At 40.5% G+C, this 15,429-nt stretch overlaps 1 protein-coding gene across 2 annotated transcripts; it reads left to right on the top strand.

Annotated features, from left to right (window-relative positions):
- The first annotated feature begins 642 nt into the window (after positions 1-642).
- On the top strand, positions 643-12,565 carry LOC6596600 (activating transcription factor of chaperone). 2 transcript variants are annotated; one of them, XM_026987975.1, is made up of 5 exons: positions 643-752; positions 1,877-2,179; positions 2,241-2,351; positions 11,050-11,345; positions 11,408-12,565. In XM_026987975.1, the coding sequence occupies exons 2-5, from the start codon at positions 2,005-2,007 to the stop codon at positions 12,005-12,007; spliced, it is 1,182 nt and encodes a 393-aa protein (XP_026843776.1). In that variant the 5' UTR covers positions 643-752; positions 1,877-2,004; the 3' UTR covers positions 12,008-12,565. The 2 variants fall into 2 exon arrangements, with proteins under 2 accessions (XP_026843776.1, XP_002021715.1); XM_002021679.2 differs by lacking the exons at positions 643-752; positions 1,877-2,179; positions 2,241-2,351 and adding an exon at positions 7,393-7,533.
- Positions 12,566-15,429: the final 2,864 nt, after the last annotated feature.

Consider the following 15,429-nt stretch of genomic DNA (forward strand, 5'->3'; position numbering starts at 1 on the left):
AACAAAATAGGGTATACAAAGGCCTATACTACGGCTTACACGAAATATAGCGACTCTTTTTTTGTTGAACTTTTTCGTTTAAACCTTTTTTTACAATAAATGCAATAAAAGCAAGGATTAAAAACTATCCAATCTTGTAGAAAATTGATTCTTCAATGGGATAAAACTATGTGGGCCGTGCTGAGAGATTTAGTTAGTCAGCATTATTCAATGGAATATCAAAATTAAGCCTTAAGCAATTCCTTTTTCGTTTGTTTTGATTGACCTATTTCGATACTTGTTTTTTGTTTGACTTACATATTTCGCTAAAACCTCTTTTTACGCAAAATGCAATAAAAGCGAGTATTTAAAATAAACCAGTGAATTAGAAAATAGGTTCATTAATTGGATACAATTATGTGGGCATGGCTAAATGTTCTATATAGCTAGTAATATTCGACGGAATATCAAAAACGAGGAATGTAAAATAGAACTTGAATTCGTCAGTATATTTACGGTATATTTTGAAAATGAGGCGGTATGTTTCGGTATATTTCTGAGGGCCTTATCGATAAGTCCAATATCGATGCGCTCCCACCTTTAAATCTGTCATTATCGTTCCAATGAAACGCAAAAAGATACAGTTTTTCCTCCAAAAGTTCTCAGCATTTATATTGACGTAAAAATGGCTTTATAGTTTGTGCGCAAGCAACAACAACAAGCACCTAGGTGCCTCAACACAAGAACAACATGGAAACGTATAAAAAGCAAGCGTAAGTGCGCCAAAAAATCAAAGTCCCATCCATCCAACCATAACCCATTTCGCAATTTCCCGAAATCTGCACACACACTGCCGCACAGGTTTTGCACATTTATATTGTTGTTACTGCCGCTGTGTGTGTGGCTTGTATGGTTTCTTGTTTTCGCCAGAGACGTGGCAAAAAGCCCAATGGAATTGCATTGGGGCATGCAACACACACACACATGGAGTGGCCAAAAGATTGGCTGACGCAATCGCTGGCTGGAATTGAGTCACCGTCACCCCCGCGCGTTGCATCCTGCTGCAACACGTGCGTTTGAGGCGAGGGGTGAACAAGCCTCCAAAAATATGAGTCACATCTACAGTGGGAATTGGCTATACGAGATGAGGTTTCAAAGATAAGGAAGTTTTGTTATTTCCGCATTTTTGTATTCCTTTTTTGTTTACATTTTCCAGCTGTTATAGGAGCTCTCGCCGTAAACAAGTTTTCTCTGTTGCAATTTCTCTCTATTGAAGGAATTCGTTATCTGTAATTGTTGCTGTTCAAGGAACTTTCCCTCTGAACCAGTTTTCACGGTTGCATGAACTGAATCTCAAATTCTCTGCCAAACAAGTGCAGAAATGGCTTTCGCTGAAAGAATGCCTTCCCTCCAAGCACGCTTTCAGTAGCACTCCCTCTAGACAGCTTCTTAGGGCAGGCTTCCCGACCACTTACTCACCCTCCACATGTCCCCTAAACAACAAGATAAGGTATGATGTGCAATCTGAAGTTTAAGTTCAGGTTTGATTTTCACATTATTTCATGGAAATTGCGAAGATTTGGACGACCAGACCGCAACTCAAGAGGGGGGGTCGACGCCTGCTTATCAGCGTGACTACGCATTCAGACGTCAGCGTCTGTTTGGAAAACTATTTATTTCGTCTGAAAGGGTTCTGAGGTGCTACAGCGTCTGGCGGTCTTATCACTCGTACAGTGCGGGTCATCATCATACCTTTAGTGCGAAATCAGGGATTATGAGTTCTAAAAGGGTGTTTAATCAGTTTCGCGCGCACTGAACAGTGCAGGTCATACATTTAGTGCCAAATCATTAAATAAATTTACTAATTATTGAATCTATTGAATGTATATTATTGCAGCGCCACCATGGCATCCTCACAACAACAAGAATCACAGATACAACAACCATTCGCATTCTACGGACCGGATTGCATCTATTCAACATCTATTTGTATATCGAGTTTGACATCTGATTTTGACACTGAATATGGACACATCATCATTTCACCTGACAATGGAGAGTTTGGATCTACCGCGGGAGCTGTACTGGGATCACAAAATGGAGCCCCAGTCGCCAACATCGGCTGCGGAAGCCTCCGATCTGTTTGCGCTCACTGAGTCAGCAGACGGAGTGTGGCTCTATGATGACAACTTTGCAAATGGTCCGCTGCTCTTCTACCCTGCAATAATATCGGCTCCCTAATACTGTTTATGCATTTTTAGGCATTTCACTGATAGGAGATGAGGAGGGTCTGGCGCTGGATGAAGAAGCCTCATTGGATCTATTGGGCAACGAGGAGTTGATTGTGGAGTTTTTGGACCTGAAGGATGAAGGCAAGTCTTTAAAATGCAAAAAAGTTGCAAGGCAATCGATTAGAATTTCAGAGGATTGATAAGGCAACTAATGTCTTATCAAAGTTCATTGCTGATGAATGTCGAATATTTCTTAGCAATTTTAAGTACTTTTGTGAGGTTACTGCCAAAGATTATAATTTAATACCCACAGAGCTCTTGTATGTGTTTCGAATATTATAGTCCTTGATGTATAATGTACTAAGAAATCTCTATTGAATATTATTTTAAGTATCTATAATTATAATCGATTTTAGGTTAAGTTTGAGCCTATCCCTTCATAGATTCGGTAAAGTAAATCAAAATTGTTAAAGCTAAAGTTAAAGAAGTTCAACTGTGTTTATTTATAGAATATATTGTTTTTTCTTCGAAGTTCAAGTTAAAGAAAGTCATAGATGTTTATATTCGGTAAAAAAAAATCGTATGATTTTGAAAGAAATTGTTTTTCATGAATTGTAGATTCTTTTCGTATTCAGTTTAAATAAGGAACTCTGTTGTTGCCGATTCTCCATAGACTTTAGATGTAGTTTCTTGAAAGAATACCTCTATTGAATAGAATTGAATTTTCTCGTATAAGTCACGTCCGTATGTGGAAGATTTCCGTATCTTAAATGGAAGAAACAATTTAAGCCAAACAAAGATCATTCTAATATTGAAAACAGTTGGATTGTTTTACCTTTAACTCAAACAAACGGTTTTATTTCAGGTTGAATAACCCTGGAATGTCTTTCATCGTAAAAAGCATTCAATTCGCCAACGAAAGAGCGTCTTGGATTACGGGGATTCTCCCATACTTTATTTATTTATTAAGACTCAAAATACTGATAGCCTCAATGCAAAGAAATTCGAGCTATTCAAGCTCCTCTTATCGGAGGAAGGAGTCTTTTCCGACTTTTATATGTTGAAACAACAAAATCCATCAGATAATTTTAGTACAGAAATATAATAGATATACCCCATAGTTCAACTATTTATTGATATTTTGTTGTTATTTTCCCAAGCTGGACATTTAATGAAAGCTTCCTCGAATCTCGTCTTATCAACCCAAAAGCAATTATGAAACCATAAAATAATCGAAATTGAACAGAAACAGAAATCCATAATACATGTATAAAAATAGCAAAACAAAAACAAACAAAAAATCCAAACAAATTATAAATTCAGTTGAACTTTGAACGTCTGTCTGCAGAAATGGTAGACACAAGGCCCCCCAACAGGCACGGCACACATTTTGAATGCACAAATTTGAATATTTAATTTAGTTTTTAATGTAATATTATATAATACCTTTTCGCCTCTTGAATTCCATTGGCAGGGCACACACATAAACGGGGGCCCGCCAATCGCAATCTTCCCCCCGAATGGTATTAAGATTTCAAATATTTCTGAGGTGATATTTTTCTGTTCCAAGTGAAGTTGTGGAACCGGATCGGGTTTTCGCCCCAGTCAGCTTTTACTCTTATATGTGTATGTCTCGGTTTTTGTTGTTTTTAACATGATCGTAATTATTGTTTATAAACGTGGCCCACAAGCTCGGGCCAGGGCTCTGTAATGGCCACAACTGCAATGCGAGAGAGGCAATCAGCTTTTGTGTCGCTCGATCACGCATTGAGCGAGTGATCGCTTGAGCGCGCTCTCTCTTCCGTACACTCTTTGCGACGATCACTTTTCGCTCTTTTTCGATCCGATCTCTTTTGCTCTTAAAATGTATTTTGGAAGGAATCTACATTTATTTATAATCTATTTCCTACTAGCATACCATTCTGTTGGGCGTTTTGCTCTCTTTCGTTCAAACAACATCAAGCCATTCGAAAAATGTGCTGGATTGAAGGTTGAAACATTCTTCTGGCAAACCAGAAACACAACTTCTCGAGAGGTTCAAGGATTTATCAGCCTCCCCGATCAATGAACCAATTGACGCATATATGTACATACATTTTTTTGTTTGTAACATTTGCTTATGGAAATTTTGAGGGTTTTTCTCATTATAATAATGATATTTTTAAGCAGTAAACTTCTTTGTTTTAAGCAAAATTTACATTTAACTGGAGGACGTGCCCCCCATTTCGGGTAGGGTGTTCTTTATTTGGGGATTGGCCTGGTCGGAGCTCCTATAAATAACATTCTTAAGGAAGGGAGAGATATCATGTGCTAAAGAGAGGTCCGAACGTCATTGAACTTTGGACATATATCATATACATCATCATTTACATGAAGCGAAACCTCTTTCCTCATGCTACACAAAATGCACTGTTCGTTTCCATCTACCTCCTCCAAGTTCAAACATATTATAAAACACTTTTTGCCATTGGCAACAGACACTCGTAGCGCACCTCTATCTGCTCTATCTGCCTTGCACTTGGGGGTTAAACAGAGTTCAATGCACGTCACACAACCACCACCTGAAGTGAGGTCTCAAATTGTAGGGCAAACAAATAGATTTGATTTCTTAAACGGTACAGCGGGGGCGACTGTGCGGAAGAGGGGTGACTGAATTTCGATCGTATATTATACTCGTAAATTATTGATAATGATGTGCAAAATAATATTGTACTTACTATACACGTACATACATACATATATAATGTAATATAATATAATATGCATTGCTGTACAGAGCCTCCAGTCGATGGACAGTGGTTGAAAGTGGATCTAAAGAGAAAATTATATTTAACAGATATTTCATTACGTTTCAGTTCAGCCTTTCTATTCTTGAAATAAATATACATCATTCTATAGCTTTCCATAGGTATCATTTAATGACAAATGAACATTTTAATAGTACTTTGAGAGAACAAACAGTTTTTAAGATCAATTAGAAATTGATTTAATTAATTTATGGTTACTTTGTCTGTAGTATCCGAGTAATTTGAATTATACATTGTAGTCATTTTACTAATGGAAACACACCCATTTTAATTAAGTGTCTGGAAAACTGGTTTATCGACTCGACCTAAAAAAGTTACTTTAGTTACTGTCCAGAGGTATTCGTAGAGGTCAAATGTAAATTGAATCTTGAAAACTTTAAGGTTTTGAGATATAAGATTTGAAGTTTAGACTTTTGTAAACAAGTTTATTCCAAGCTATGACCAATATCCTATAGAAGAAATGTTCCAGATTTTCAACTTAAACGACAGAACGAAGGATTTTATAACCTATAAAAATGATCCTGATCTATTTAGCTGCCAGATTGCAGTGTCTTGAAATCTGTTAATTACACAACATCCTGATCAGAATGGAACTTGTCCGATTTTTCATATACATAAATATATGGCTTTTAGGTAACAAGTTTATATATGTAAATCCTGTAAAGAAAATTCCTAAAGCTTAAAATATTTTCTACTCGATATTTGGTCCCGAAAACTAATCTTTAATAGTTCTGACTCTCACATATCTCCAGATATAATGCTGAGAGGTAAATGATCACGTTCTAACGCTTTTTACAGCCAGAAAACGAATAAATGCATACCATTCAAAGCCATAATACAAGATCTCCGCCAACTTTCACTTGTCTTTTGGGCTTCCAGCTGGCAGCAGTTTCTGTGCACTCCCGCACCACTGTGTCCCACAGTCCATTGGCTCGCCTCGTATCATCATCGTATCGCCTCGGCTTCCACTGAGGCTTAAACTCTGGGGCTCGTGCTGTGAACAAGCGGTTGCCCCTGTGGTGGTGCTGTTGCTGCCGCTGATAGCATCTCGTGCTCAAAACAACAAGCCAGAGATTGATCTTATTGCAGGGCTCTGCTCTCTGTCTCCCCGCAGTCTGATTTCTCTCTCTCTCTTTGGGGTCTCTCTTTCTCGATCGTTCTCTCTCGTTCGCTCTCTCTGTGAAGTCTCGACTTTGGCCAAAGCAAAACCTTGCACACTTTGCAAACGCCGTTCAGTTGAAAATCGTTACTCAGACGGCGTGCGTTCCGAATACGAAACTCTCGGCTTTTGGCTTTGGATTCAGATTCAGCCACGCCCCCACCCACCCCCTGCCACCTAAAACCACAACAGAGAAACAACACACAAAGAAACTGCCTAAAGACAATAACAATAATAACAACAACAACAACAGCGAATAAGCATAAAAATAACAACAAAAAGCACACGTCTTGGCGTTTCGAAAACGCGCAAAAGACAGACAGACGAGAAAACAATCTGAAAAATTGATTTAAATTGAATTCCATTTCGGGAATAAATCAGAGCAAATATCTGAGAGCACAGTGAATCGATTCGGTACCGCAAAAACGGCGCCAAACAAAACGAAACGTGTCCGCTTGAGGGGATCTTCGATCAGAGCCAACTATATGTAGCCTGATCTCCAGGATTGTATAGAACCCGAACCCGAAGAGTGACCCGAACCTCTGACCATTCGAGTGTGAGAATCAAGGACTTTGTGAGCATGATACCACACTGTGGATACCGCTACATGTGGAACCGTGAAATTGTGATCAATTCGCAAAAGTTGGTGAAGCGACGCTAAAAACGAGGATTCGATCCCACGAGAGTATCCAGCCACACACACATCTTGCGGCAGCAGTTGGATCCTAAGGGAAATCGAGACCAAAAGACCAGACGACACGACACGACAGATCCACAGACGATAGACATTCCTTATAGGAAAAAAGCACTCAGTCTCCACTCGAGATACGTTTAATTTTTTTTTCCACGTGTTTTTTGTGTGTTTTCAGTTCTTGATCTTTTTGTAAATTTGTTTTATATATTTTCTGTTTTCGTTATATTATTTACACTGGCCTAAGTGCTGCGACAACACTTTGGATTTGAACATTCAAAATTGACACTGTGATTTTTTCTACCCCCTTTTCTGTTGCAAATATTTAAATATACAAATAATAGATAATTACGAAATATCATTCTGATAAAAACAGCATTTCTCGTTAATATTAGAACTTAGGTTTCGTTTTCTAACTTGTTTGATATTTTAGTTTAGGTTTTCATCGATTTATTTTGAGTTTAGTTTAGGCTCTAAGACATCCCACATTTTTAGGCGTTTCTTGCGCTACTTTTTATCTACTCTTTTACTGCCTGATACTTTTGTACTGCACTGAAACTTGAGACACGCCACACAATACACCACCACCACCACCACACGCCCCACTTCCTCAACGATTCACTGCTGCCGCGAAGATGAGTACATATATATTTATGCAAGCCTATGGTTAGTATCTGATAGACTATCCCTGATATGATATGATATGTGTATGCCTCAAAGAATGTGCTATTCTATTTATTATTATAGGCATATTATCTATAAGCAAATACAAGGGAAAACAGGCTCAAGAAAACACTTGCCATTCGACAATATTTGTCTTTCTCCATACTTCTTAAAACTGATAAAAATAGAGCGGGTTATGCTTTATAAAATGCGCTAAAATTAGAGGAGTATCATGTTGTAAGGGATCTCTCCGCACTATAGCGATGTTTGAACTTTTCCGATTACTCGTATAAAATTACCACTACAAGATGTTATAAGTTGTAGATCATGTGGAATGAAATCTTATATATTCATCACTGTCAGTAAAAGATCTTATGGGGTATGTACATAAGGAACATTTTTTATAAGCACCTTTCCATCCCACAAGGCTCTTCAAATACCACTTTAAATTCACCTCAGAACGATCTGCCATATTCATGCTCTTAGTTCCTGTTTTAATGCACATTCGTGAGACATTCTTCCACTTGCCGACGGCATTTTTGCATATACTCGTATTCAGCCTCAGGTCTCATCATAAGTCTGACCCACTGCTGCACTTGCTCTTATCAAAAATTATTGTCACCCCACGTCTCGCATCACTATCTCTCTTGTGGAGGAGACGGAGACACATCGAAGAGATACGATTACGAAATGAAGATGAGCTGTAGAGTGTTTTCACATCTTTCTTCTCGATGATGGACTTACAGACTCCCCTTTGTCTCTGGTGTCAACTCCAAAGTCTGGAGCGGTTGCTCCAGCTACAGCTCCATCTCCATCTCCAGGCTGCTGCTTCTCTTTGAGACGACTTTCCGGTCAAGCGGGTTTAACGCCAACAACTTGCTTCGTTTTGCACTTCATTTCATTGTTTTATTCTCTCTCTCGCTCTCTGCGGCGAACGCTTTCAGTTTAATATTTATAAAACCCATTTGCATATTATGACTGGACTTGGGGATTGGGGATTGAGGCTGGTGTACACTTGGGCTTTTTGTTTGGTTTTCGGGGCTCGACAAACATTCAAGACTCACATCCGAAACTAGACAAATCCTGCTTTTATTTTCGTAGAGATAACCCCAATCAGAACCTTTATGAACTTGCGAATAACCTTGACCTACTAAGCGAATTTAGGATTTGGGAAAGTATGAAAATCATCACGGAAGCGACTTCAGACTTAAAGGTGTTCCATTTTCACTCTTGGGGAATGCTAAGTTTCTCTGGGAATTTTAGCATTATTTTTCCCCCCAATATTGTTTTCCCCAAGAGGCTTATTTGTTATTTGTGTAGACAAAAGGCATTTTTGTGCGTCAAGGTTGTACGTTTGCTAATCACGTTCCCATTAAATATTAATATTTGTTCGTATATAATTTATTATATATATTCTTTTCGTAACGATTGTCGGGGAAAACTGGCATTGTAGTTGTCTCTCTGCCTCCCGCTGTCGTTGTTCTACTTGATATTCCGCAAATGGCAACATTGTAGTCGGGACCTAATCGCTCTATAAGTAAGAATATAAGTAAGCTATCTATTAAATACGAGCTGTGAACAAATGGCGTAGCAATCAGAACAATGGAAAATAATGTAGAGGCAGAAGATGTAGAAACTATTCTTGGGCACACTATTATCATGGATCGTTGTAGGAGAGTAATGTTGCGGGGAAATGTCGGAGAACTCATGTGTGTGCCTCGATAAAAACGTTTTTCATTGGTCTCTTCCTTAGGTAAGATTATGAAGCATACTTTTGGGTAGCCTATTTATAATAACTAAGTTCTAGAAACTCGATTTGATAGTTCTCTTATCGTCAAAGATCATTTAAATAATAGCCATAGAAATAATTACTTATCTAGTATATTTATTGCTTTTAATCAACTTTTTTTGCATACCACACCGAGCAGTGGCCGAGGCCGAGATCGTGTCTTAAACATTTGAAAATCTCGTTAATTAATTGAGAAAGCAAGGCGTTATAAGTCGACAAGCAATTATGATACTGTTTTCCAATTCTCATAAACAACTATTTATGGACATTTGAACCATTAACCATATGGAAGGAAGCACTTAGTATCCACGTGTTTCGGTCCAACAATGGGTGTTTTTGTATTTCCCATGTTTTTCATATAGAAAATCGTATAATAGAAATGAAAATTCAAATCAGCCAAGGCGTGGCCACACAATCGAGAGTTCGAGAGTCTCTGCTCTGGCTCTGTCTCTGGCTCTGGCATTGTAAATTAAAACGAGATTTTTATGTAAATGCATTCTTAATGCAGTTGCAGTTTTTGCTCTGGTTTTCAGGTATTCAAGCGCAGCTGTTCACCCGACGGGGGGAGATAGCTCTATAGGTAGATAGATAGATCGGTTGTGGATCGATGATGGGGGAAACGTGTTATGCTAATGCCTGGTCTAGGGAGAGGTGAATGGCGCCCAAGGTGTCTGTCTGTCGGTCAATTTGTCAAAACAGGTGTTGCCCTGAAGTTTCTCGAAGGTCTATCTCTATTCGCTGGAAAACTCTTACTCTCACTTGGAATTTCCGCCGTCATCAGACAATGAAAAACGATGTCGTCGAACTAGGTTCAATATTTGACGTCTCCCTGTCGTATCTTTCCTTCATCTCAAGTTGGAATCAATAAAAACAATCAAACGCATAGAGAAGGAAAATATGCCACAATCAATATGTAAATGTTGACTAGAGTTCGCTCCGAACGACACGAGCGAACGCTGGCGTCCTTCACTTCAATGGAAATAAGTTTCATCAATTGGGTATGGAAAAATATTATAGAAAAACAACAATTCTTTAAAGGGGAAATAAGACGTAGTTGTTGTTCTTTAAGTGCAGTCCAGGGCGGAGGAGGAGATAGATGGAAAGGAAGTTTCTTGATTAATGAACGATTCGTTAAGATTTAACTAGACTTCTTCTCTAGTGTTCCTTAAGATGCACTAGTCTTTTAGAACATATTTCATTACCTTATACTAAGGGGAAACCCCGCTGCGCCAACCCCCGACTCACTCGTTTCGATCTACCGCGCCCAAAAGTGTTTTATATAATAGATACGTATCATTGACTGTACTATTAAGAGGCACGGATCCCAAAGCAACCGAGTGGCGCTGCTGTATTACGCTCATCACGTTTGGCTACACGTTGCACCGATTATAGGTCTTTACAAAAAATCAACAAAAGTTAAACAAGATCGGAATAATGTGTAGAATACAAAAAATCTACGACTATCTCTAAGAATCTTCTGTGCAATAAGAACAAATTAAGTTGTTACTGAAACCTGATGAATATTGATATGAATAATATAGTATATAACAAGACTAAACCAATTTGCAGGAGAATATACTAAATTAAGACTTCAAACCATTAGAATTCCAAACAAGTTATCAAAGGGAGACACGGATTCAATTAAATGGAAATTGTTCTACCATAAATTGGTACTTAATCTCATAGAAAAACAACAATATTCTAATCTGTTTCTTCAAATCTTTTTATAGAATGCCTCCTGGACCAAAAGGCCCATCTGAACTGCATTGATTATGAGACAAACACCTACATCCCAAATGTAGTCGATGCAGTCGGACAGCCGATAATACCCACAACCAAAGCACACTTTGCTGCTGCTATAGCTTCGCCTGTGGCTGCTGATGAGGAGTACCAGCCCGTGGATCCCTCATCGATCCTGCAGTTGACGCCACCGCAATCGCCGCCACAGTCGCCGCCTCAGTTCGATGGATACAAACAACAACCCGAACTGTCGCCAGCACCGGTACTCGTCAAGGTCGAGCAGAAGGTAAGTTGAAAAATAGATTCACGCTTCAGGAGAGTCTTACTAAAGTTTGCTCCTTTTTATAGCCATACTATGCCACTGATGCTATTCCGGCCGTTGCACCGGCCACGCCGTTCAGCTTCAACGCTGGACACTGGGTGGCGGGCAGCGAGATTGCCCGGGAGAACCAGTTGATCGATGACATTGTCAACATGAGAGCGCAGGAGCTGGAGCTGCCCCCCAACTGGCAGCAGCTGAACGATGACTGCGAATCTCAGGCCTCGTCTTCGATGGGTTGCAGCAGTAGCAGCAGCAGCAGCAGCAGCAGAGTGAGCGGCAGCATTGCCGATGTGGATGATGACTGGCTGCCAGAGCAGACAAGCAGCAGCAGCTCATCCCCTGCTTACACCTCCATGGAGAACACCTCGATGGCTGCTCCCAAGAAACGCACTCGCACCTACGGACGCGGCGTGGAGGATCGCAAGATCAGGAAGAAAGAGCAGAACAAGAATGCCGCCACACGCTATCGCCAGAAGAAGAAGATCGAAATGGAGAGCGTGCTGGGCGAAGAGCACGAGCTGACCCAAGAGAACGAGGGTCTGCGTCGCACCCTGAGGGAGCGTCGCAGCGAGATGCGCTACTTGCGGCAGTTGATACGCGAATTCTACCAGGAGCGCAAACGTTAGGCATGGCGGCATCCCTCCCATCTAAGTTTTAAATGTCCTTTGCAAAGTTATCGTTATAAAATGTTACACAAAACCAAGCATCCTCATTACCAGAACGAAACACCACAAAACAAACAACTTTCTATGTACAACCAGCAATCATCCAATGTCCAAGCCCCACGCCCAATAGTAGTAGGAGTACCAGCAGTCTGTCTTGGCCCGCACCTTTTGGCACTCATGACGAGTCCCCGTGGACTCCGAAACCCCTCCTGCCAGTGCGGCCGCCAACGACAAAACAAGATCCCCCAGCAGCACAGGCCAATGTGTCGCCTTCCAGTGGCACCAAGAATTTGCACCGAAAAAAATGCACCCCAAATGAAAACCTTTTTGTGTAGTCTCCTAAGAAAGTATATGCCAACCCCCTGTGCTGTGGCTGCTGTGCATGTACTCGTTTGATTAGTTTTCCTTTCGTTTTTCTTGGACATTTTCTTGACAAATGTAACAGATATCTTTCTTATTTTTTTTAACAAATAAATACCTGTATGCAGAATATTATACAATATATATATCAGCAATAAATCAAAAGGGTTTTCAAAAGAAAGAAAAAACAAAACCATTATCAATGTTTTTGGGAGTATTTTACGAGTCCTTACAAAGAAGGAAAATAATGGAATGGAATTCTAGCAGAATTTTAATTTTAAGTATAGAAATTTGTCTTGAAACTTCTTAGAGGTGCCTATGTTTATTGGTTTAAAGGCTTATTTTAAAGATATCTTCATAGGCAATGGAATATAAGGAAACGATTCAGATTGTAAGCTGTTTTGTCGTTGCTCTTCCCTGTATCTAAGGTTTAGGTCTAAGCGAAGAGAATGAGAGTGATTTCTGGCACACATCACAACTGGAAAATTATTTCCCCATAAAATTACAGCACGTTCTACAGAGCTTAGAGTTTCCCGGCTGCATAGACCAAACACTACCAGAAATGACATAAAAAATGTTCAGCTAGAAATCTAAAACTTGCTCCAACAACAACTAATACCAAATAGAACCACTTTTTATTGTTCTTGTGCATAATGGACTCTTGTCTTTTGAGCTACAGATTCAATGTCCTGCACTCCAGTTTTCCTGTAAAACTCAACCTGAAAAACCGTCGAAAGACATCCCTCCAGCTGTAGCCGGCTTTAGGGCGCATTAGCTCTGCTATCGAAAGAACTTTGCTTAATCAATTTGCAATCAACAAGTTTTGCAGCGAAACTCCTACCCACTCGAGCGTGGCACTCGCACTCCCACATGTGGATGTGGATGCCGTTGATGACGTGGGCATAATCGGATTATGATTATATCGATGTCGTTGTCGCCGTCGCCGTCGCCGTCGATGTCGATGTCTATGCGGGAGTTATTAGCTTCAAATCGAGTTTAGGAAGGGGAAAATGCATTGAAATTAAATCAAGAGAATGCCAATTAACGTGAAAAATGCCTGAAGATGGAGATTGATGCACTCGAAAATGCTGTACACCGGGCAGCCAGAATAGAATCAAAACAAAACGATTTCTCAATGCCTGGCATTGAGATTGGGATTGAAATTCGTGTGGGGGTGTGTGGGATGGGTATTCGAATGAAGGTTTCGCTTCTCTCTGGGATTTGCAGCGCCCTGGACATTTTGACTGATGAGTCGACGACGTGAGAGCCACACACAACACACAAGAAAGGAAACAACTCGGCAGCTTCTTTGGGCTTCTCTTTCGCCATTTTCACTACTAAACTAAATTTTCCACATCGTTAATTTATATTAATATGATTTCTGTGTCAACGGTCGATGCGTTTGCCGTCGTCTAGAGCTCTGCTCTTCTCCCCATCGTTGTCGCATCGGTGGCGACTCCCCCGTCGTGTACGGTGCGGTGGCAGCGACAAGAACGACGACGAAGACGACGACGACGACGACTACGGCGATGACGCCCATGGAGGTCGCCGTCGCAATGTTTATCTAAATTGTTATTTTTCACACTCCACGCAGTTCAATGAATTCGTGAAAATTACGTTTGGGACTTTGTGTTTGCTCGGCGCGCCGTCGCCTTCTACGGAATATACTTCATCTTCCGTAGAGCCCATGGATGATGGTGACTCTTTAAGCGTTCGCCGGGTAAGTATATTGGCATAAAATTCAATTTTCCTCCATTGTGTTAATCCTGTTATTAGCTCTCCGTTCTGCTCCCAGGAATCCTTTCTATTCCCCCACACACACAGCCAAACACACACGCTCCCGCACGGGATTGGGGGCAGGACTGGGAGTCGCGTTTGGCGGCGGGACTGAGATTTTTTTGATGAATGTTTCAGGTCCTTCAACTCGTTCCACCCCTACTCAAACATAGCATGGGCGGGCATGGGCGGTTAAGGGTTATGTTTGAGCTTTCTTTCTTTCTTTATTTCGGGTGGAATTTCCTATTATTTGTATATTTATTTGCGGGCAAATTGGGATTCTTATTAAAATGTAACTATTCGGAATACATATAGAAGTAGGAGCAATTCCTTGCAAGAAAACTCCACTTTTAGAAGGGTATTAAATTTTTGGGAAATTTGTACCTGTTAATCCAGGAAAACATACAAATTCTTAGATGCCATACAAAAAAACAAAGAAAGAAAGTCTTTCGTGATTTCCCCTTGGGAGAGATAAGTAGAGTCAGAAGTGGCCACAAAAAGGGCCACAAGGGTCCACAAAAATTTCATATCTAATGAAAGGATTGAAAGTATTCTTTTTAAGGACTATATGTCTACGCTTTGAAGCGAGATAAAGAGAGGAAAAAAGCGAAGAATAAATCGTAAGATTATCAATTGTTTCCAATACACAGAAGTGCAAGAAGAATATCGACCTCCGCAAAGGCCTGTCGGCGGACATGGGCCGTCTTCACCTGAACGAACTGTACTCGGATGTGGAATTTCTGGTGGAGGATCGGCGTCTGCCGGCCCATCGATTTGTTTTGTCCGCAAGGAGTATGTACTTCCAAGCCACGCTCAGCAGGGCCACGGCAAAAGGCTCAAAGGCCTGTCAGATTCGAATGGAGGTGCCTCTGGATCCATTTAAACTGATTATTGGGAACACTGGCACACTGGACGTGGCTGGCATAATGGGTGTTCTATTTTTCGTACATTTTTTCGACTTCCCAGTACTCGAGCCGGCCACAGCCCAACATCTGAAGGAGAAGCTAACCATGGACTACGTGTTCATCGTCCTCAATGTAAGGCATACGATCTGAACGACCTAGCCAAAGATCGACTCCAGTTCATCGACATCTAAAAGAGCACATGACATTTCTAGCTCTGGCGAAGGAAACACTTGAGGAAATACTGCAACAGAGACGTTCTATGCCCACGAGGTGGCCATCTTTAGATCTATGGAAAAATGCCACAACCCGATCATAGGCATCAAGTCGGTGCTCTCCCACCCC

This window comes from Drosophila persimilis, unplaced genomic scaffold, assembly GCF_003286085.1.
Source record: "Drosophila persimilis strain 14011-0111.01,24,50 unplaced genomic scaffold, DperRS2 tig00000124-arrow-pilon, whole genome shotgun sequence".
In the NCBI taxonomy this organism is placed as follows: domain Eukaryota; kingdom Metazoa; phylum Arthropoda; class Insecta; order Diptera; family Drosophilidae; genus Drosophila; species Drosophila persimilis.